This window comes from Gavia stellata, chromosome 2, assembly GCF_030936135.1.
Source record: "Gavia stellata isolate bGavSte3 chromosome 2, bGavSte3.hap2, whole genome shotgun sequence".
Classification (NCBI taxonomy): domain Eukaryota; kingdom Metazoa; phylum Chordata; class Aves; order Gaviiformes; family Gaviidae; genus Gavia; species Gavia stellata.
This window is the reverse complement of record NC_082595.1, coordinates 57,427,698-57,452,384: the sequence shown is the minus strand read 5'-3', so window position 1 is coordinate 57,452,384 and position 24,687 is coordinate 57,427,698. Positions and strand designations below refer to the sequence as shown.

The window sequence follows — 24,687 nt, the reverse complement described above, 5'->3', positions numbered from 1 at the left end:
TCCCATAAACAACCTTCCCTCCAAGACCTCCACCTTCCCCACACACACTCTGAGGACTTAATTTTGCTTTTTTTGGAGGATAGTTGATAGTTTGAGCAAATGTGAATAATGCACTGGTAAAACTAGCAGTGTTAATTCAGCGGCTATATTTAGAACTAAATCTCACACTCTTAGGAGGATTTCTATACTGTAAAAAAACAAGCCTCCCCCTCCAGAAGGGAACTATACTTCCTTATATGTTCAGCATCAAAGCAGCCACAAAAGATAATTTTAAAGGCTAGAGGAAAAAAAAAAGACAAAACTCATGCATGTTACCATCTGAATAATATTACTCTGAAATTTTCCTGGAATATATATGCAGATCTTAATGCTCACCAGCATTTCTTCACCTTCTAGTAGTCTGTCTGTAAAGTAATGATAGTTATATATTATTCATCTGAACCTGTATGTCACTATTTTTAGAAATATTCTGAAAATTGAAGGTCATTTGTGTCCTTTGAAAAGGCTGGCTGAAAGATCTGATTTTAACTATAACCCACGCTTAAACAAACAGATACCAAATTAGGAGAGAAATACGTAACACCCAGTACGGTCTTTTATCCCAGCTTTTCCTAATGAAAATATTTAGCTTTGCAAATAATTTCTAAAAAAAAAAAACAACCACACCAAAACAAAACCATTAACAGCAGTTTATTACTCCTCCATCCTTTCACTGGCAATTCATTTCTAAAAGTTATTGTTTATCCCCCCACTGCCTATGCCAGACAGAAGATAGGGTTGAGAGTTTAGTGCCCTGACATTACCATGATTTAGAAAATTTTATGAATTAGCACACTAATTAAATGGAAGTGACAAATCCAACTAAATCATAAGAGCAAGAACGTGTAAGTCATTAATTACGATAAATGCTTTAAAATAATGTTTCTCATCCTGCAAGACCAAAAGTTCCTTTGCCAACTTATAGGTAAGTCAGGCACCATTTGGTTCACCAAATCCATCCTCCCTGGTATGAAACGCAACACTTGCTACAAATGATATAAACAGTCTTAGATTAAAAGACTTCACAGAATCACAGAATCACAGAATCAGTACGGTTGGAAAAGACCTGTAAGATCATCGAGTCCAACCTGGGGGGGGGGGGGGGAAGAAAAAAAGAAAAAAAAAAAAAAAAAACAAAACACAACACAACCACAAAACCCACGCCACACAACAACAATAACAAGCCACAACCCACCCAACACCACACAGCACCATGTCCATCAAGCTACATCCCACAATGCCACATCCACACGCTCCTTGAATACCTCCAGGGAGGGTGACTCTACCACCTCCCTGGGCAGCCCATTCCAGTGTTTCACCACTCTCTCAGTGAAGAACTTTTTCCTAATGTCTAGCCTGAACCTCCCCTGGTGCAACTTGAGGCCATTTCCTCTAGTCCTGTCACTAGTCACTTGGGAGAAGAGACCAACACCCACCTCTCTGCAACCCCCTTTCAGGTAGTTGTAGAGAGCGATGAGGTCTCCCCTCAGCCTCCTCTTCTCCAGGCTAAACAACCCCAGCTCGCTCAGCCGCTCCTCATAAGACTTGTGTTCCAGACCCCTCACCAGCTTCGTCGCCCTTCTCTGGACACGCTCCAGCACCTCAATGTCCTTCTTGTAGTGAGGGGCCCAAAACTGAACACAGTATTCGAGGTGCGGCCTCACCAGAGCCGAGTACAGAGGCATGATCACCTCCCTACTCCTGCTGGCCACACTGTTTCTGATGCAAGCCAGGATGCCGTTGGCCTTCTTGGCCACCTGGGCACACTGCTGGCTCATATTCAGCCGGGTGTCGATCAACACCCCCAGGTCCTTTTCTGCAGGGGAACTTTCCAGCCACTCATCCCCAAGCCTGTAGCGTTGCCTGGGGTTGTTGTGGCCGAAGTGTAGAACCCGGCACTTGGCCTTATTGAACTTCATCCGGTTGGCCTCAGCCCATCGATCCAGCCTGTCCAGATCCCTCTGCAGAGCCTTCCTACCCTCAAGCAGATCAACACTCCCTCCCAACTTGGTGTCATCTGCAAACTTGCTGAGGGAGCACTCTATCCCCTCATCCAGATCATCAATGAAGATATTAAACAAGACCGGTCCCAAAACCGAGCCCTGGGGGACTCCGCTTGTGACCGGCCGCCAACTGGATTTCACCCCATTCACCACAACCCTCTGGGCTCGGCCATCCAGCCAGTTTTTTACCCAGCGAAGAGTGTACCTGTCTAAACCACAGGCCACCAGCTTCTCTAGGAGAATACTGTGGGGAACAGTGTCAAAGGCTTTGCTGAAGTCCAGGTAGACAACATCAACAGCCTTCCCCTCATCCACTAGGCGGGTCACCTGGTCATAGAAGGAGATCAGGTTGGTCAAGCAGGACCTGCCTTTCATGAACCCGTGCTGGCTTGGCCTGATCCCTTGGGTAACCTGCACGTGTCCCGTGAGCGCCCTCAAGATGAGCCTCTCCATAACCTTCCCCGGCACCGAGGTCAGGCTGACAGGCCTGTAGTTCCCCGGATCCTCCTTCCGACCCTTCTTGTAGATGGGCGTCACGTTGGCAAGCCTCCAGTCATCCGGGACCTCCCCCGTTGACCAGGACTGTTGATAAATGATGGAGAGCGGCTTGGCAAGCTCTTCCGCCAGTTCCCTCAGCACCCTTGGGTGGATGCCATCAGGCCCCATAGACTTATGAGTGTCCAGGTGGCATAGCAGGTCGTTAACTGCTTCCTCCTGGATCATGGGGAGCCTATTTTGCCCTCCATCCCTGTCATCCAGCTCAGGGGGACGGATACCCTGAGGATACCCGGTGTGGCTGTTAAAGACTGAGGCAAAGAAGGCATTAAGTACCTCAGCCTTTTCCTCATCCTTCGTGACAAGGTTCCCCGCCGCATCCAGTAGAGGATGGAGATCCTCCTTGGCCCTCTTTTTGCTGTTAATGTATTTATAGAAGCTTTTTTTGTTGTCCCTCACGACCGTGGCCAGGTTGATCTCTAGCTGGGCTTTCGCCTTCCTAATTCCCTCCCTGCATGACCTAACGAGGTCCTTGTACTCTTCTTCACTTGCCTGCCCCTTTTTCCAGAGGTGGTAAGTTCTCTTTTTTTCCCCAAGCCTCAGCATAAGCTCCTTGTTGAGCCAGGCCGGCCGTCTTCCCCGCCGGCTCTTCTTACGGCACACGGGCACTGCCTGCTCCTGCTCCTTGATCCACTGTAGAGAACAGAACTGTAACCGAACTCCAACTTGCATATTTGAGATATTTCATCTTGAATGACTAGAGAAATTACGCTAAAGCATTCAAAACAAAAAGACGACAACACACACACACAGACACACAAAATCCTTCGTTGGTTAAGTTTTGGGGTTTGATGACCATAATTCTAAAAATCAGTTTGGCATCTCAATTCCCAACAGCATGGTTTACCTAGCACCTAAATGGGATGCTGGTTCAATGCCAACACGCCTCCCTGAGTACCCACTGACTCTCCAGCATTACTGAGCACAGCCCTTATATTTAAACAAAGCATATCATATGACGTAAGAATTGCAGAGTTATTTTAAGTGCTGCTACCTGTAACGCTACCCAGTCTTCTGAGCACTAACTCCTAGACAATATTAAAACAGAAGTGAGGTTCACTGTTTACAAACAACTAACAAGCTTGAACACAGTCAGAATCACATTTTTCTTCAAAGAGTTTGGTGACCACTTCTCTCTGCACCCCATGAAAATTATAAGGCAGAGAGTTTGTATGTCCATTTTGTTTTCTGATGCACACAGTTAGGAGTACAGAACCAGTGGTGGGAGAGCAGAGAACGTTTCAATTGCTGCCTTTGATAATGGAAAGAATTTAGTGTTTAAAAACTTATTTCCAGTTGTTGGCTCATCTATTTGGATGTTTATAGTACACATCACTACGGTATCCATGCACATTAGTAGTGCTTTGACCCACACAAAACAGTACAAAACTGTTTCTTCTCTGCTCTCCAACCTATTAAGAAACACCTCAGTTGTGGTATTACTAGCACAGCATGTTCCAGAAATTAAAAATAGAACTCTTAAAAAGCTAGACTCAATTTCAGATCTTACTTTTTGATCAAAACAAGCAAGGAACAAAGTAGATCATGAAAGCTGGTGCGGGAGAAAACAGCTTACCAGGACCTGCTCTCTGGCTCTGAAATAAAGTCAGCTCCATAACCACTAGCTCCGAGAGTCCAAATTGTCTACTTACAGCAAGTATTTAAATAAAAAAAATTACATTTGTCTAATGATGTTAATAATTGAAGTCATCTTTCATCCCAGACAAACACAAGAGAGCCATTTTGCGCAATGCAGTATCTAATGTGTTCCCCAGTGTTACCTAATAGCACCAGTAAATCCCTAGCATAGCAAACTGTAATGGCATTCAACCCACATCCAAGCTACCAGGATGAAATCCGAAACTCTGCAAAGGGTAGCAATTTTAGAAGCTACATACAGATTCACATCACCACTCAAGTAGTAGAAGATTATTAATGTACTTCAGCTTTAGAAGAGAGGTTGACACAAATGATTTTTGATAAATCAAAACTAACATCCTTCACTCTCCATAAAATATTTTTATAATCAATCACTGCTAAATTCCCTTTTGCATCTTGGACTAGCATTTGTAGGCAGATGTAGGCAGATGAGGCACAATTATAATATTGAAGTGATGGAGCAGTGGAAACAGAACTGTATCAATAACGTAATTATAAACACTGAATGCAAGAACAGCTTCTTAACAGAAACCCCAAATATTTTTTTATCCTGTCTTTCTGTACCGCACTTTATTTTTAGATTTTAATTTATATTCTTACTTATTACAGGCCAAAAAGATTAATGATGATAGAAAAACAAGCATGATTGTACATATATACATACATACAAACTCTCAAAATGCATATTAATGAAACTATATAAGCACATATAAAAGATAAATTAAGTGATTTCACCAGCCTCACAAATCAGTAAGTTTCAGAGGAAAAAAAAATAATCCATGATTCTCTAAGTCTGATATATGACTTCTGAAACACAGAAAGCCACCACGCATGTCACACTCTGCATCAAGTCCCACACCTACCTCCCAACAGCTGGAATAATACCCACTCATGTAAGCAACAGTCTAATTTTCTTCAACTTTTACAGCAAATTAAGAATACTACTGCCATGGGAGTACAGTACTCCCAGAGTCATATAAACAAGAACTCTTGACAGTAAGTCACGTTTTATTAATTCTACTAGACTATGTTACCTGCCAGAACTAACTAAAGTAAATATTCATATATAGTCCTAATATTCCTACCTAATCTCAAATTCCCATTTCATTCCAAAACTTCAGAAGTATTTATTTAAGAGCTTCTGAATTTTTCACGTTCCTGATCTCCTTCCAAAATATTCCATCCCAATTTCCATTAAGGATTAAATACATTTTAATTTCCATTAAAAAATTAAATTAAACTAATGGGTAAACACAAAACCTGCAATTTTTGCTATTCACTCATTATGTCTACGTATACACATCTTCGTATCCTGCAACAGTTATATTATATCACTTACTGATATTAGTCTTAACATGTAGAACAACAATGCAACTCTCCCAGACCTCATTTTACAAAGCAAGAAAAAAAAAAAAATCAGCAAGAAAAGGAGGACAAAAGTATTACCGCACCATTTCATAAAGATATTCTAAAAGCAGAAATCCCACCAGTATAAATCAAGGTCTGTTTCTTCTCTTACTTATATCACATATTATTCTTTTTAAGCCAAAAGATGATTCTCAAGACCCAAGTTTTACAAGAATTGAGCCATTAGTAATATCAAAAGTTACAACAAAGACCATAAAACAGGAAGTCTGGCCAGAACCAACCTTTCACCACTTTCCTTTTTTTAAGGAACCAACAATGAAAGAATAGAAAAGTAACGAACTGGAGCAGTTGTATATGTAAAGGTAATCCAGCTGAGCATCCTGTACTGAAGTCCTCTACCATAGTCCCCTCAGCATCAAAGAGTAAGATCATTTGAATACCTGGTGGAGGTCAGAGAGGTTTCATGGAAAGGTCTGGATGTGGAAAGCATACCTATCCTGTGGACTACTTCAAGTCAGATTTGTTTTCCCCCCTCAACCCCATTAGGAGAGAGAAGATGGGGCAGTAATAATAGCTGACCAGGAATACTGAAGCTGGTGACACTGATGGGTGTTGAAAGGAGAGAGAAAGTAACGTAAGAACAAGTTCAGACCATGTGTCACAGGGACAGCACATTTCCAGTTCTACAGAAGTCATGAATCACTTCACTTAGGATTTTTTAGAAGCTGTATTAAGACAAAAAATATCCAAGCAACCTCCACAAAAAGTGCTATTGTTTTCTTTGCAAGGGATTTTTTTCATCATGAATTATTTTTTCTCCTAGTCTAGACAGGGCAAAAGAGTTCTTCCATAGGCAGTATCACCCAACAGAACAAACTTTTCCAGTGTAATTTAAAAACTTACAGAAAAGCCATGACTTCCAAGACCCCATGTCCATAAACCTGCAAATAGCCTGGCCTCCATTCAGTTCCAATCCAGAAAGATCCTTCACGAATCTAAGACATCAGATTCACATAAAGATGAAAATAACCATGTTTTGGGGGCATATCTTTATACCCTGACGACAGTAACTTTTTTTTCTTAGTTCTCCTTCCAGATGGAAAATAGCTACACTCTATACCAACAGGACCTGAATATACATAAAAGTATAAAGCCATACAGAGTTTAAACATCCTAATTCATAGCTTAGTACCTACTCAAGTTAGTTTTAGACCATGAAACATAAATAATCTACACAAACCACTAGCATGCATTACACACACATTTGGCCCAGTAATAAATAAAGGCTGATCATAAAATTATTGCTTTTAAGAATCCCATTAAAACACAAAGTTAAATAAAAAGTTCATTATACTATACTAGACCATCTTTTATCTGCATGCTCCCTTTACTAAATATCCGCACCATGAACTTGCAGTTCTTAGTGTACTACTGCCAAAAAAAAAAAAGAAAAGAAAAGAAAAAAAAAAAGAAACTCAGCACATCTCATTTGAATTCTTAATAGTCTCTACAATTTTTTCAGCTAGACTTCTTTTGGCTATTAAAATTTCTCTAACATGTGAGGAGAACCACAACTGATGATTATGGGATGATTATCAAACTCCCTTTCTATGCACTCTGAACGTATTTTTAATTCGCTTCTCAAGCTGAGCTAATTAGAATTAAAACCTTGCCATCACTCTCAACAGCAAAGTATGAGTGCATACAGATGGCTGATGCAGTGAGAAAGAAAAGAGTACTTCTAATCATATCACTTCTCAAAGGAAAAGCTTATTCCAAAAACATCTCTCACTCAGTTAAAAAGTGTCTGTTTCTTCAGAATTTGTATATAAGATAGAACAATGAACTATAATCCTGTCCAGAATCTCTAGGTGCTCCTATGGTAAAACTTATAAATAGGAGAACTGAAAACCTCCTGCCACTTCATACAAAAAAATGCCACTGTTTAAATCAGCCTAGAAAGATTGTTCTATTTTTGAAAATACAGGATATTTTTAGCCTTTGACAGTGATAGGCTAATCCCTGATGGAAAAGGGTGTGCCACTAAGAGTTTATCATAGTTCATACAATTTAAGAAACATGCACAAGATGTCCAGTCTTCTGATTCACAGACCAACATAAAAAATAAAATCATCCTATATACTCAAGAACAGCAGCCTAAACACAGGGAGGCATGCATTGTTCTTCAAAGCAAGATACATCAAAAATATACGTGTATATTTAAACTCTGTTTTATAATACCTAGACTTGCTAAAAACTACAGGAGGTAATGCTGAGCCAGTACACAGTTCTAGTCAGAAAAAAACCCTGTAACCCACAGCCCACCCACCCCACCCCCCAAAAAACATAAATACATAAATGGCAGATAGTTAAATTTATTGGCCACACTTTTCCTGGTAGCAGCAGACAAAATAAGGGCCAACAACCAAAGACTGTGTCTTGGTAGGTTCAGGCTGGACATTCAGGAAAAATTCTTCACGACATCCTATAGCACTGGAACAGGTTACCCAAAGGGGCTAAGGAACTTGTCAAGGTTTTCAAGAATCAGCCGAAGTCATGGCTGACCTGGTCTGTGTTGGTGATGGTCCTGCTCTGAGCACACGGCTGGAAACGGTGACTTCCAGCAGTCTTTTCGAAACCACAATTCTATGATTGTACAGCATGAAAATATCCAGTGCAAATTCTTTCTCAAGGAGACTAAAATCCTTATTAATTTTGCATTTAGAAAAAAAAAAAGTCTGAATCCAGCTATTTGCTTCCTATTTTCAGATAAGCTAGACTGTGGCACTTAAATTATTAAGTATCAGGTGAGTTGTAAGAAGCCAGCCTACACCCAGGTAGAATTTGTCACAGACATTCAGTGCCAGGTGAGGTGATCGTCATGTCACAATAACGTTATTACCCGGCAAGATGAAAGCTAAATTTTTTCCACTTCCATCCCTTTTTCAGAGCCATACTGTCAAGGAGAGTATGCTCTAAACTCAAAATGGGAATGTGATTTCTTCCGGGACAGTAAGTTCATGGGGAAAGAAAAGGCCTTCTGCAATCCACTGAATTTGTTAGCAACATCCTTACAAACCTTCTGTTCAATGCCACAAGAGTAAAAAAATAAAATAGATATCCATCCAGTCATTTTGAGGAACAAGAACTATATTGTTACGTAAGGACAATTAACAAGAAGGGAGATGCTAATTTATGTTTATGTAATCTGTAAATGTAACAAATTACTAACACCTGCCAAATATATTTTATTGTTACCACTTCTTCTATTCCAAAGAATTAGTGTCTGGAAGAACAGCAGCACAGAGAACAGTGCACAGAAGAGGATGCAATTCCTCAATACCACAGGAATACCAGACATACACTAAACAAGAAGAAATTGACCTAAAATTAGAAAAATTATCCCTGTATCTTTTACAAGAACACTCAGGTTGCTACTAATCAGACCACTAACAGAGTCTTTGGTCTAGTCCTCCACAACCATAACAGTGTCATCCCTGTTTACAAAACCAAATTAATTTTTCTCAGAACTACACTGATTCCGCACGATTTTTTTAAATTAAAAAAAAAAAAACCAAACCACACAAACCCAATCTACAATTCTCTTTACCAAGCCATGTACTAATACCATCTCTATGGAAAATACCATTCTGGTCTTCATTGTTATTAGAAGAAACTTCGAAGAAGCTGCACAGAGGACTGCTGTCTGAGAGAAAGTTTTTGCATTAGAGGGAATAAAACACATTGCATTTTTTCTTGCCAGTCATCTTTCTCCCTCTAAGAACACATATAATCTTATTCTTACATGTGCACTTAAATGGCGTTGTTTTGGTTTTTTTTTCTGATCTTGCTAGTTAATAGACATTTTTAAAACAATACACACACATACACAGAAGATACTCTTTAGATCTATGCAACTAACATTTCTGACCAGGGCTACCTCAAAGCACTTTTCTGCAGAAAAAGCTTGAATATTCACTAAAAAGCTATTCATTACATAAGTTTCATTTGTTTTCATAAGCAGAATGAGGCATAAACTTTTCAACCAATTACACAGGATAACTACAATACAAGAACATAAAATTTGCAGTGGAAAAAACATCTTTAATGGAAGTTTTTTCCCTCCAACAATTTTGAAGTAGTCAAGAGGCAAGAACATATTTTAAGAGGTTTATTATCAATAGAGGGTACTAAAATAAACGAGCAAACCTTCACAAAGCCTCCATGTGGTCACTTCATGAGAGGATTTGCTATCACTGTGGAGGTGGAGATCATTGGAGGATTTCACAGTGAAGAGAAGAACTGTAGGTTTTGCTTGGAGGTTGCATAAAAAAAGAAAAACACAAAAAACACACAACCACAACACCGCTAACAACAGGGGAAAAAAAAACCCTAAGCCAAATCAAGACACAAGTTTCCTCTCACAGGGGCCGATATTCTGCTATCCACAGGATGAGGCTCAACTTCTGCCTTCTAAGTAAATGTCATTCTGGACAAAAGCAAGTCCAGGATCTATATCCAGACAAAATGGACTGAACTTTAAGCCAAATTTTAAGTGAAATAAAAAGAGCATCCCAGGCAGAAAGCTGAGGAGTTCAAAGAGCAGCAGGCAAAACTTACTACACAAATAAAAATACATTAACACACATACATTTTAAAACCCACTCTTCTGTGTTTAAACATTCTTTTTTCAGTATCACTGCCAAGTCATCATGACATAAAGCAAAAAAAGGTACTTTAATTGAGACATAGCCTAAGGATTTCTTAGCAACTGGCTTAAAACTGCAGCATAATCCAATGTCCTATCTGTAGCATGATGCTTTTGCTCTTTTATTGTTAAGTTACAGAGGTGAAAAGAGTTTCTCTCAAATGAAACAGGGAAAAACAGGCAAGGGTCCCAACTCCCACCCTGCAGCCAAAAGGCTATTTACTGCTGCATTTCAATGACCATCCTACAGCCAGAAGGGAACACAGGGCCTCCGGTTTTTAGGCTTTTTTTTTTCCTGGCAGTACCAACACTATTGATATCATCTAGATCTTAACAACAGAACCCCAAGAAAACAAATCTTAAGCAACAAGTTCATTTCAGCCCAGTTCGGAATTCAGTGCAGCTCTCAACATGAATACCAACTGCTAATCCTCACAACAGGTCACCCGGAGCTACCTGGCACATCCAAATGAACGCAGCAAATAGTTCATATGGTGTTGGCAAAAACTGGACAAGACAGACTTGTCTCTGTGTTTTGTATAACCAAGACTATTCTTCAGACTATGTACAGACTCCTTCCAGGTTATTTTAAAACAGCATCTACAATACTATCTTTTGTACATAGCTATAAAGCTAAATTTCAAATGGAGGAACATCTACTCGGGAGATGTTCTCACCTCCACTCCCCTGATGTGTTTCATACCAATTCCTCTTAAACACAAGTAGATTTTGAATTAAGAACCTTCTTTCACCGCATCCCTAAAACCTCATGACTGGTAAGAATAAAGAACATTAAAATTATGAGCTCTCAAAAGAAATTAAATTCGCTTATACACTTCTGCATTGGAAAGTTTTTTTCTTCCATTAAGACCCATCGTTACTGATTAACTCACTTCAGCATCTGGTCATTGCTCAATTTTCTTCAATCTCAAATACTCGTATTTACAACAAATTAATGGCATGCTACTTTTACACTTGTATTTTTAGCTGAAAATACAAAAGAACTGTAAACCTGGGTAAATCAGCTATTACAAGTATGTAAGTGTACCTAAAGTAAGACACAAATCCTCAAGTCTCCAAAACTTCAGTAAAATTACATTGTAGCACTCAGTATGAGACTGTGAAAAAGAGTCACAGATTCTAGGTACTGTGGAGATAAACAAGAAGCAACCTTTACAAGCAACATGAGAATGCAATGTGATGGTGTGAGAATATGACCATCAGCTCCAGGAGCTTTAAAAGTGTCTAAGGACAACAAATGAGCAGAGAAAATATTTAATACCACAGCACATAGGTTACTGGGGTTTCATCTGCAATTTCCTCTATAACACAGAAGGAAGATGAGATTATGTCTACTGCACACTTTCTAAGGACTACAATACTCACAAAAGCTAGCATCTACATTTAACGAAAAAAGTATTTATAAGAACTTATAATTACTGTAATATTGCCTAAAAAATGGAATAACTTATTATGAAGAATAAACCAAGATTATTCTTAAAGATTAACAAATCCTTTCAAGGTAGACAGCCCTTGTTTTTCTAGGTTTATTCCAACCTCTGCTCATCTCAAATTACATGTCCTAGTTCTCGTCCCAATCTGAATTAATGAAAAATACATGTGTATAACTTTTTAATGCAGTTCCTAAAAAAAAAAAAAAAAAAATCAAAGGACCAGTAAGAAAGCATAAAAACTCTGTAATTAACTGAAAGACTGCTGATAGCTGTTGATAGCTCAATATAACGCAAAAATATGGATCAACTCCATCATCATCTCAATTCATAGTTTTCATACATTCGAATTTGCCAGGTGCACATTTGAAAGACACTTTCTAGAATGAGAGGTTTTTCCCTTTCAGTGGCAAAGAAGTGACCTCTGTGTAGCTGACTACAGTTCTACAATGCATACTTCCATGACTGCAGCTGACACAAATGCAGTCATTGTCATAGCAAAATCTTATCTGTCAGCCCTTTGAAAGGAAGAAAAGAAAAAACCCGAAATATTTTTTTTACCATGTTTGCACTGGGAAAAACCCACACCAATTTTCCTTCTAAATTTGATTGGGTAACAGGCATTTAAGATGGTGAAAAGAAAAAAAGCACAGTGAAAATAATAATTGCTTTAAAAACAGAACAGTCACAGCTCTCCAAGGAATTTAACCTATCAGAAGGAACAAACTTGCACTTCTTCTGCCTGAAAATTAACAGGCCAGCTGTTACCAACCATCAGTCAGGGGAGGTTACTGCAAACAACCCCTCCACGAGCAGACAGGCAAGCATTCTTGCGTGCTTTTTATCTCCCTTACCAGTCCCCACAACTCAAACCGTTTCATTCCACCCAAAACCTGTGCTAGCTAGTCAGGCTTGTCATTTGCTGCGTATTTCTCACTTTCTCATACAGACACTTAATTCCCCTGACCTGAAGAAAGTCAGTGATGAAGGAAGTGAGATGGAATAACTATGTTTCATGTAAGAGTGGTCTCTGCACATTTTTCTTTCTCACTGCTGCCAAAACTGATGTAAAAAGTCCATCTGACTTGTCACAGAAGCTCACAGAAATACAAGCGAAGCCCTGAAAAAGCTCTTTAACAGGGAGCTTTTACGTTTTACTTCAAAGGTTTTTTACAAAAATTCCTTATCATCAGTACACTGAAATCACAGCTAAAATAAAGGATTACATTAAACACACTAGCTGGACTTTACAATAAAAAAAAATTTTCATCTGTGCATACATTAAGTTAGAAACAGGCCTGTTGAATAAAGACTAAGAGCAAAACATAAGCCCTCCAGAAATAGGTACTGCTGTAAAACTGTTAAAACCCACGATTTACAAATCTTTCTATGGGAGATGCAACCAGCCTTCTCAGTCAAGTCCCGAGCTATAACTCCAGGCAGCAGCAACAGGTCTCTTCTTGCTCAGCAGGAGGCTATAAGCAACTCACTGCCTAGATCCCAAATGACCGCGGTCTATCACCAAGTGCACTATTTTGTCTACAGTGGAAGGGATTAAAAAGGAGACCTGTGATAAGGCTAAATGCTTCTTGAATATGTACATTAAACACCGAGTTGTTCCAGAATGTTTCCAGTGTTCATACAAAGGTAGTTTAAGGCTCAAAATGTTCCTCTCTTTTGCTGTTCTGAAACTGATCTCACTTCTGTTTTCTTCATGAGATCCTGAGTTACAGGAACTGCTGAATGCAGGCCAAAGAGTTTTCTTTGACATAATAATAGCACGGAAAAGTGCAAAGTCCTCCATGAAATCTCTCAGCAAAGATGTATAATGCTTGACATGCCCAGGTCTCATGACACTAACCTACAAGATCATTGTATGATGCTCCTTGTTTTCCCATCAGAATGCCAGATATCCACTACACTCCAAAAATACAGGTTACAGGACATATTAAAAACAATTCCCCAAGATTTCACCGGAGCGTGGTGCAAGTGATATGGAATAAGGGGCAGAGATTGTACTGGGTTTGGCCATGACAGAGTTAATTTTCTTCATAGCAGCCCCTATGGTGGTGTGTTTTACTCTGGTGACCAAAACAGTGTTGGTAACATACCAGTGTCTTAGCTATTGCTGAAGAGTACTTACATAGCATCAAGGCCTCTGCCACCCCAGCGAGGGGGTGCACAAGAGGTTGGGAGAGGACACAGCTGGGACAGCTGACCTGAAATACCAAAGAGATTCCATGCTATATAATGTCATGCTCAGCAATAAAACAGGAGGGCCGTTTTTTTTCCAAAGTATTTGTTGCTTGGAGACTGACTGGGCATTAGTCTGCTGGTGGTGCTTCTACATCACTTGAATCCTGTTTGTTTGTTTCTTCTTTCACTTATTAAACTGTCTTTACCTCAGCCCACAAGGTTGGGGTATTTTCCTTGCTTTTGCTCTTCTGATTCCCTCCCCCATCCCACTGGGGCACAGTGAGTGAGAGACTGCGTGGGGGCTTACCTGCCAGCAGGGGACAACCTCCCACACCATCTCAAACACATTCATTCTGACATAACTCAAAACAGTGACAGAGCTTTCAAAATATATATGATAGAAATAAGTTTTTGCACAGTATCAAAGTGAATGCTGCCAAACACTAAGTAAGCACAATCTATTTTCACTGAGTTATTTCTGATTAGAATAAACAAAAGTCATCTTTCTAAAAACCAAGTAGTAGTGATGTTAGCTGAAGGCAAAATTCACCGACTTCATTGGGCAAAACACTCCCACTAGCTGGAGAAAAATCCTCCTAGTACTTTTTATGTGCAGCAAACCGAGCATGTGCCTACCGTGACCTTGTTTCTATGGAGAAGCTATCACAAAAGAAGGCAAAGTATGAAGTTAAAGCAGCATCTATTTCTCTCTGCAGAACATTCACATGTTGTGAACTAGTGAGTGCCTTTAGTTTAGTTCAAGCCAATTTCAAATACAGAGTACACAGGTTCACACAGGGAGTATGCTACTGTCATTTGAAGCAACTTCCCCATGTCTTATTTTAGTGGAAACTTAATGGATAGGAAAAAATGATGCTAATAAATCCTGGAAATAGGTTACTAGAATGCTGAAATAGCCCACATTTAAATTTTGTTCAAAGCCTACCAAAAAAAGCCTCAGAAAATAAACAGCCAAGCTCTGACCATTAATATTTATATTCCCCTCAGAAATACAGACACTTCATTCTTGCAAGGGATGACAGCACCTCTTTTACAACAAACAGAGTCTAGTAGAGGCTTAAGTGAAGTGCACATTTCTGATTGTCGGGATAGATAATATCCAAGTAACACAACAAGGCTGACTCACAGAGGGCAGGCCACTACTTCACAACGGGAGACTCGGCAAGCAAGGAGGAAGGAAACCAAGGAAGAATGCCTCAAACATCATTATTTTCTAACCTCCAAATAATTGAGCTACTTCACCAAACTTATGCCACTACTTGCCAGGACCCAAAGGCATAAAGATTAACCTCAACTCAGTAAGTTCAGGGACTTCTCTGATAATCCATCATCTTCCAGAATCACTGAGCACAGCAGACAATGAGCACAAAGTACATTGCCAGCTTTCAAGATCTAGTATCCTTGTGCTACTGCACCTTCCTGACATCAAAACTGAAAGCACAAACTAGTATTTGACCTGTACACATTCTCAATCCTATTATCTTTAGCAGCGTGCTAAACTAAAGAACCCCTCCAAGATACTTGTAATTAGATTTTGTCTCCTGAAATTCAATTCTGCCTTTCACTATATTCAATAGCTATATTTATTAAGTTTTCTTTTTTCCCTTCAGCAAAAAGGGGGGGGGGGGGGGGCGGGGGGGGGATGGGGGGGAAGTGTTAGAATACCATGTTCAGGACCTGCTGGTAGAAGAGTACTTGAAATAGTAAAATCAAGTAACTTGTTCCCTGGTGTACCAAGAAACGCTACAATTAAATTGAAATAATTAGATTTTTTTAATCAGTTAGAAAGGTAATATATTCCATTCAAAATGAGAGACAAGAGACTCCCCTGGATCTCATAACATTAAAACAAGTTCCCATTTTATCAGTTAACCATTCCAGAGAAGCCATATCTATACAAAATGCAGTGACGATATATCAAGGATGCTACATCTAGTCCACTACTTGTGAAACTCCCCTCCCAAAGGCAACCTCTATATATAGCTATGGAACAGCACTTTAAAATGTGAACAGAGCACGCCTATTCAGATTTCTGTATGAAAAGAGACACAATTACCCATCCATCTTAAATCAACATTTTCTACCAGGGGAGGGGGGGAAGTTTTTTAAAAAAGTTAAAATAGCAGAACATCAGCTCCCCAATAAAAAAAAGTAGTAACTCTGATCCTCTGCATCCAATCTCTCTCTTCCAGGAAAGCTACATTCTATGACTCTTCATGCCTATTAATTTGCAACCAGAAATGGTAAACCAAGAATCCTATTTAATAATAAGGGAGAAAGATCTGCTTTATAAGGAACTTTCCACTGCACAGCAAGCTTACCTGATGGAGGAAAGTGTTCTGGCCTGTAAAAGCCATGGGCCCTGTATCTTACCACATCAATAGCTACTTCTTATCCCTCCTCTCCAAAAGGCAAAATTCAGAATGTGCACAGGGGAAAGAGTTTTGCTGAGGTTTAATTTCTGGTAAGACCCAGATTCTCTAATTAAGTAACCCAAATAAAAAACAGTCTCCAAAATGCTTACAATATATACTTCATGTTTCTTATGTAAATGGTACTGAAAGAGTGGTTATACAGAGACTGACGGATGACTAGCATAGGTGTCTCAATGGTTACTTAAAGCTGTAAGTATAAATGCTATTATTGCTGATGGAGAATAAGAAACATTGTGCTTCATGAATGTGTTGTATGTTTCCATGCAGTATCTCATGCCTTTTTCCCAACAGACATTCTAAATTGTAAAAGCAGCACTTTAATCTAGACTATTGTATTGTGTTTGCGTGGCAAGGTTTTGGTAGCAGGGAGGCTACAGGGGTGGCTTCTGTGAGAAGCTGCTAGAAGCTTCTCCCATGTCTGATAGAGCCAATGCCAGCCAGCTCCAAGATGGACCCGCCGCTGGCCAAGGCCGAGCCAGTCAGTGATGGTGGTAGCGCCTCTGGGATAACATATTTAAGAAGGGTGAAAAACAACTGTGCAAGGGCAGCCAAAGAAGAGAGGAGTGAGAATATGTGAGAGGAACAACTCTGCAGACACCAAGGTCAGTGAAGAAGGAGGAGGAGGAGGTGCTCCAGGGGCCGGAGCAGAGATTCCCCTGCAGCCCGTGGTGAAGACCATGGTGAGGCAGGCTGTCCCCCTGCAGCACATGGAGGTCCACAGTGGAGCAGATATCCACCTGCAGCCCGTGGAGAACCTCACACCAGAGCAGGTGGATGCCTGAAGGAGGCTGTGACCCCATGGAAAGCCCGTGCTGGAGCAGGCTCCTGGCAGGACCTGTGGACCCGTGGAAAGAGGAGCCCACGCTGCAGTAGGTTTGCTGGCAGGACTTGTGACCCCGCAGGGGACCCACGCTGGAGCAGTCTGTTCCTGAAGGACTGCACCCCATGGAAGGGACCCACACTGGAGCAGTTTGTGAAGAACTGTAGCCCGTGGGAAGGGTCCACATTGGAGAAGTTTGTGGAGAACTGTCTCCCATGGGAGGGACCCTATGCTGGAGCAAGAGAAGAGTGTCAGGAGTCCTTCCCCTGAGGAGGAAGGAACAGCAGAAACAATGTGTGATGAACCAACCGCAACCCCCATTCCCTGTCCCCCTGCCCCACTCAGGGGGAGAAGGTAGAGAATTCAGGAGTGAAGTTGAGCCCAGGAAGTAGGGAGGGGTGAGGGAAGGTGTTTAAGATTTCATTGTATTTCTCATTACCCTACTCTGATTTGATTGGTAATAAATTAAACTATTTTTCCCAAGACAAGCCTGTTTTGCCCATGACAGTAATTGGTGAATGATCTCCCCCCCGTCCTTATCTCAACCCATGAGCCTTTCATTATATTTTCTCTCCCCTGTCCAGCTGAGGAAGGGGAGTGGTAGAGCAGCTTTGGTGGGTACCTGGCACCCAGCCAGGGTCAACCCACCACAACCATGCATTTTATGTAAACAGAGAATTAGAGAAGTCATAATTTAGAAGTTTACTATCATGTTTCTTACATCAAAAGAATTCTAAATATTCCTTTCACAACTCCTTCTGGAATCTGCTTCCATTTGAAAGACTTCCGAGTTGCACAAAGATAAGACAAAAGATCCTGTACTTTAAAGTATTTAGAACTTTATACCTGCACTTTTTTATTACAAGAGAGGCTTTTTTCTGTCACCCACCTCCCCTTAAGCTTGTTTCCTCTTTTAGCTTCAGTTCTGAAATAGTATTGACAATCTTTTGGTCAAAAGACTGAAGTTTAAGAGGCAACCTATATGTAAAGACCTACAGATAGCACAGCTTTTAGCTGTTTGACGTTGGGACCTATCTTTTGTGCCTATAAGCATAAGCTACAAATGTTAAGTCTGCCAACTTCAGAGTTGCCAGTAAGAAGGAAAACGAGAACATTCAGATAGTCTTCACTGATAGTTGATCAGCTGCTGGCCACCAACTAAAACCTTTTCTTCCACACAATTCATCCTGAACACAATCTCCTACTCTAAGAAATGTAGGAACTTTTCAGCAGTTTCATAGGGCTCTACATTTCACTTCCACCATATTTCTCAATAAAGAATATGAGATTTTTCTGAAGATTAGCTGCAATCAATGCCCAAGAGTAAACTATTCAGTCAGACTTGTACAGGATAAGTTGAAAACAGTAATAACAGAGTTGACTTACGAAGAGAGGTAAGTTTAAAAAGAAAAGAACCTGGAAAAGACCATATCAAAATCCTTTCCTCCTGCTCTATACAGAACACAGTAATTATTTTTATCTCACTCAAAAGCTGATCAGAATCCAGAGCCACCTACTGACAGGAAACAAACCAACCAACCCAAGCACACTACCTGTAGTTTACACAGAGATAAAAATGCCTTTTTACATGACTCCTTAAATTAAGAGCACTCTGAATAAGAAATTTAAGATCTGTTTTACCCAAACTAACATCTCCACTTTTATAATTCCTAAACTTCTCTCCTCAGCTTCCCCCAGTGCACATCAACATTGCTCAACTTCAATAATGAAACTCAACTAGTAATTCATTTCCTAATTTTCCTACCTTTGCACAATATAACAGAGACAACCAACTGAACACATTTTAATAAAAAAGATTTCTCTTCCTCTTGCCTTTGTCAAAACCCATCTCCCCTCCAAACCATATACGTTTCAGCCAAACACAAGAGCCACTTGGCACTATTCTTTAAAACCTGCACTTTCAAAGAGAGAGAATGCTCCTGAAATTAAGTATGAATAAGAAGATTAATTTAAAGGAACATTTAAGATGCAAGAAAAACCTGTACAAAACAGTTTTTAAATGCATCTGAGCTCCACTCCCTATACCAACATATTTACTAGTAACTACCCATCTGCTGAAATGCATTCACCTGTGACTTCCAGAATTAAAGCGGATGTTAATTCTGAAATTAAGTTTTTTATTTTTAGTAGGCATAATAGAAAGGAAATAGCAAAGCCACATTTCATTCTCTGAGCATTGTTAAAAATTGTAATGATCTGCTGACTTGTGAAAAAAAATTCCCCTCTAAAAAATCCCCAGGGGCTTCTTCCCAAGCACCACATTGAGAGCAGATGGCCAGCATCAAGTCTGCAATCACCAGTCTGGCCTGGCAGTCCCACAGATCACAACGATACTCTCTTCTTTCTGTGGATGTGGGGAGGGGGCAGCTTGAGAGATGCAGACAACTAGGTATCATAGGCAACAGCACTTTCCACTAAAAACATAAGTATACATTCAAATTCCAAACTTGCCATATGCTCCTTCCATTAACTTTCATTTTACATTTAGGTTTACCTCCTTTTTTCTTCAAGATTTTCTTTTCCGCTACTGAAAAGTTTTTCAAACAAGGTGGCAGGTAATCAATAACATTAAGGATACAGTAGAACTGACCATTTTCAAGCATTGCCAGAGGCACACACTTCATGAACTATCTGTTGTTGAAGTTTTTCCCTCTTTACTTTACTTTGAGAAACCCCAAAAACAGCTTCTAACAATGTTCTATTAAAAGCATGCAAATGGGCAGTTAACTGGTAACAAACGCCTATCAAACTTGTGACTGAATCAGTGTGCCATCCCTCCCGCCCCCAAGAACAGCGGTTCTGTTCTCTTTAGCCAGGAGGACATCTGAGGTGCTGTTTCATTTCCTCTCCTTCCACCCACCCCTCAAATGGGGAAGCCCTCAAAGCGGGGGAGGGGAGAGCATGTTTTTAATTCAAATGCTGCATCTTAAAATACTATTGTGCAACACTTGGGTGAGTCTGATTGTAAATCTATATATATACACTATGAGAGAGCTTTATTCCCCCTACATCTCTTAAAGAAACAAAACAAAAAAGAAAAAGCAATAAGGCTTCTGCATTAATAACCATTTACCATTTCAGTTTTACACCCAAGAATTTGAGTATTTGACCAAAATCTTTATTTTGCCAAAGCCAATAAAGGTTTGGAAATGAAAGTAAGTGGAAAGAAAGCTATGAGGACTCTCTACAGAGTCGCTTTCCAACTGACAGATGCAATAGAAAGAGGGTGGAAAGGATTTCCTCTTGTGCAAAGAGGCCTGACAGACTTAACTCTGAGGCATTCAGACCTCTCCTCAGGAATGCTGAGCCCCCCCTATAAAGACTTCTCTTACATTGATTCAGAATTCCTTACTTCATTTCTACTACTTCTTCCTGTTCTTCCTCATTTCAGCCACCCATTTTGAAAAAATCACCAGGCATAGAAAGGAGCTGAAGAAAAGTATATTCACAGCCCCGCTGTCATTACCTTAGTCTTGAAAATCTTACTGGGAAATAAGGCTGTGCAAGAAGAAAACTCAAGCCTTATTACTGCCTAGTCTCTCTCTCATTCAGGCTTAATTCCAGTGACACATTCCACAGGGAGGGTGCCAATGTTACGGAGATGCTGCTACCTTAGAAGCTGAACCCCTCCCTGATAAGATCCACTTTGAGTAATCATGATTTAGTCCAAACTAAGTTTTAACAACCTTTAGATACCGTTGGTTTTCTTTAAAGATCTTTGATTACGTGTCAAATGCCATGCAATAAAATGTAAACAAATTTCCCAGCAGAAGAAAGACATGAGAAGACAACACGCCCCATTTTCCTCCCAGCCCCAATGAGTAAGCTTTCTTTGCTGACACACACAATAAATACCAGAAAGCATTGTCCTTTCATCAACTCCCTCAAAAGTTTTACTGCTTTTACCACTTGTTTATCAACTGCTGTGGTACAAGATATTACTTCTCTGTATAAATCTGGCACTTCTTGTCACTGCAATTATCAAAAGATCTAACACAAGTACCGGCTTTGTGGCAGAGATGCAAGTTAATGCACACAACTCATGCAGAAGTAAATGAATTAAATCTGACCAAAACAATTACTTGGTCCAGCCACAAAAACAAAGAACTGCATGCGCTCAACAGCTTTGGAAAAAGTACCATTACTCTGGGAAACATACCTTCAAAAAAAATTTTGGATCGTTTCTCTCTCAGAAACATCCAAAACTTAACAGTGTCAACTCACCTTCCACACTATCAGAACAGGAGGTACCAATCCCAGTGTCCCCGCTGTCGGAAGCTATACTGTGTCTTCTGACAGGATTGCTTTGACTGCTTGATGAAATGGTTGTGGACTGCCACAGGGATTCAGTACCAGGTAACCATCCCACTGAAGAATAATCTGAGCCTATAAAGAAGGAAGCCAGAAGTCTGTCATTACAGATACAGTAAAGAAGTCAACAAAATACCGGTCAAGATGAAAACTGAATCCCATGTTTCATAGTTCAGGTTTCAGCCAGACTCTGTGGCAATGTTTTGGGGTATTTTTTTAATTAAAATCCTTTTGCTAGGTGGAAGTGTCCCCAAAAAACCCAATAATACATTTTTACTATTTAAAAACATAACTCTTAAACTGTTCTTGCACTAACTTTAACAAGATATTTATCATGATTCCTATCCTAGAACTGATTCTCAACTCACAGCAGAATTTTGCATTGCAAACATTTAACTACAATCAGAGAAGTGAATGAATTTTAGGACAGAAACCAGTTGAAGATTTGGCCAGTGAAATACAGTCGTTTCCAACTGTGCATAAACCACATGACCTAGGTAATAAAATAAAGCCAGCAATGAAATCATTAACACTGATATCTAAAGTAATTAATTATGTTTCACTGTTATCAGTAGCTTCCAGTTATCAAAAGAGACTACCAACTCAAGCAGGCACAGGGTAGCTGCACACAAGCTGTCTTTGTGAGACATCTATCCATCTAGTGGTTTGCTTCATTTTGGTTATGGGGTTTTTTATTTAAATAATTGTTAAAATATTAAATTTTAAAGCACAATTCAGAGCAGCAAATAGTTCCTCTGTTCAAGGAATTTTTGAGAATGTGTGGCCTACTTTATAGTCAGTCTCAAGGGAAAATAACACCACAGAGTACAACCCCAGAGGACCATCACAATTTCCAATAGCCAATACCTAAATCTGAGCATTGTTTATAGGCAGAATACTGATCATCATGTTAGCACTCCAAACCAGCAGAGCCACATAAAGAACCTTGGAAAAAGCATGACCTGCTCTTGATTTTATATAGAATCACATACATACACTCCCCCAGCAGTTAGCTTTGCATAACACTTTCAGCAGGAAATGACTCATGAAGAAGTATCAGTTCACATACAATGCCTCTTATGCTAAATGTGGTTATTTTTAGGACATTTAAACATTTTCAGCAGTGTCCATCTAAAGTCGTAACAGCAATTTGCCTCTGCAATGACATCTGCAGATCATTGCTATTTCCAGCTGAACTTGTTTCCCAGTAAATTAAATAGTTTAGAAAAGCACGTAAAAATGAATACATATGTGTGTACATATATAACCCCCCCCATATTTATGAACACATACATACTCCCCATATAGCAGCCAAATCACTAGACCTGCTAGCCAGAGTGATAACAGCTGCTTGCCAAGCCACTTGGAAATTGAGGAATACAGTACATGCTTCCTTACTGTATGCACTATTTAACTTCAACATGACATCTAAGAGAGTTTACTTTCTGTAAATAGGTTCTTGGAGGTCTTAGATATGCCTGTCCATCTCATTTGTCTCAACTTCATTCTCCTTTGAGGTTACTGCCTTTTCTTCCCTTTAAAACATTTTCCTATCTTTCCTCACAGTCTTCAGAAACACTCAATTCTCCTTCCCCTCCTCTGTACTTTAGCCATACCTTGTGCAATGTATTTCCTTCTCTTCCTTAAACTTTTTGATATTCCTCCCCAAAAGTCTCTTAACTCTTAATTATTCCATTGAGTAGCTTTCAAGTCCAAGGGTGAGGCAGCAGAACAGAAGAGCAGAGGAGCCAGACATGAACGCAACTGCCCGTGGCTCACCCATCACACCCTGTAAGGAGGTCGAGCCAAGATCCTAAGCAAATACCACTCTAGGTGCATTCTTCATACCATCCTTTCTGTGTCATCATCTAACATACTGAAATGTCATAGTTTCACACACAGCTAGTAGGAAACTGGGACATCTCTTCTCCTACCACCCAGCACGTTTTTCACTAAACACTCTGGCTGCTTTGGGAACAATAATTTTTCCATCCCTCCTCCCTCTAAATAGGTATGTTTTCCACAAGAGTTCCACTTCATTCTTCTCAAGCTGCACCTAGCTTATTCCAGCAAGAGTAAAGTCGACTTATGGGAACCCAAGCTAATTAAGTCAGAGACAGTTCTGATTTAGGAGACATTTAAAATACGTTTATAGAAGAGCAATTTACTTTCATTTACCCTTTATTGTGCTGTTCTCCACAATACAACTCTTCAGTGACATTTCAGCTTTTATGGCATTAAGCAAGTGTTAAAAGAAATGCAGCAGATAATGCTAGCACTACTGCACATTAAATCAACACGGCATTAAGTGTCAAACTCTATAGATCCTTTGGTTAGACAAATGTTCAGTACGTGAACCTATAACCATCCATACACAGCCCCCCCCCAAAGGCAGACATACTTTTCACTTCGGTGGAACGTTGAGGAATAAAAGCTAAAAATACCACAGAACGATAGAGTAACGTAAATAGGAAAGAAGATTTGGAGGTCATCTACTCTAACCCCCAGCTCAAAGCAAGGCTAATTAAATCAGACTGCTCAGGGCCCCATCCAGCTGAGCCTTGAACACCTCCAGGGATACAGATTCCACAACCTCTCTGGGCAACCTGTTCCAGCATTTAACCACCTTCTGTGCAAAGAAGATTCTTCTAACACCTCATTAGAGTCTCTCATGTTCCAAACATATTGTTCCAATATATCCCAAAAGATGCAACAATACAGTGCAACTAGACTCGACAAAAAAGGTTAACATACTAGAGGGGGCAGGCAGTCATCCCCATCAGGATCCCTGTAGGTACTGTAAGTTGAGGAAATAAAAAGCTTTACAGAACACCCTACTATAATCTATTCTTAATTTTACACCTAGATGCAGACAGCTTGGGGACACACCAAGCCCCAAGTGTGGTGCTGAAGCACCGGTCCAGGAGGACTTGCTGGCACAATACAGAATTAATGCAACACTTTCTGGAGCACCTTTGCATCCAGGGGCAGTTCAGCACTTCTAAGTTAACTCATGAAGCCTGATTCTTGAGCTGGTAGGCCTAAAGAGGTAAGTGCTGGTACACATCCATAGCTACACGCAGATCAGCATGAGGCCAAC

At 40.1% G+C, this 24,687-nt stretch overlaps 1 protein-coding gene across 1 annotated transcript in view; it reads right to left on the bottom strand.

Moving 5' to 3' along the window:
- The window catches only part of CEP85L (centrosomal protein 85 like), a 122,427-nt gene that overhangs the window by 83,704 nt on the left and 14,036 nt on the right, over nucleotides 1-24,687 (bottom strand). Inside the window, exon 2 of the mRNA XM_059831526.1 lies at nucleotides 21,501-21,662. Coding sequence (XP_059687509.1) covers nucleotides 21,501-21,662 — 162 coding nt within the window. The remainder of the gene's footprint in view (nucleotides 1-21,500; nucleotides 21,663-24,687) is intronic.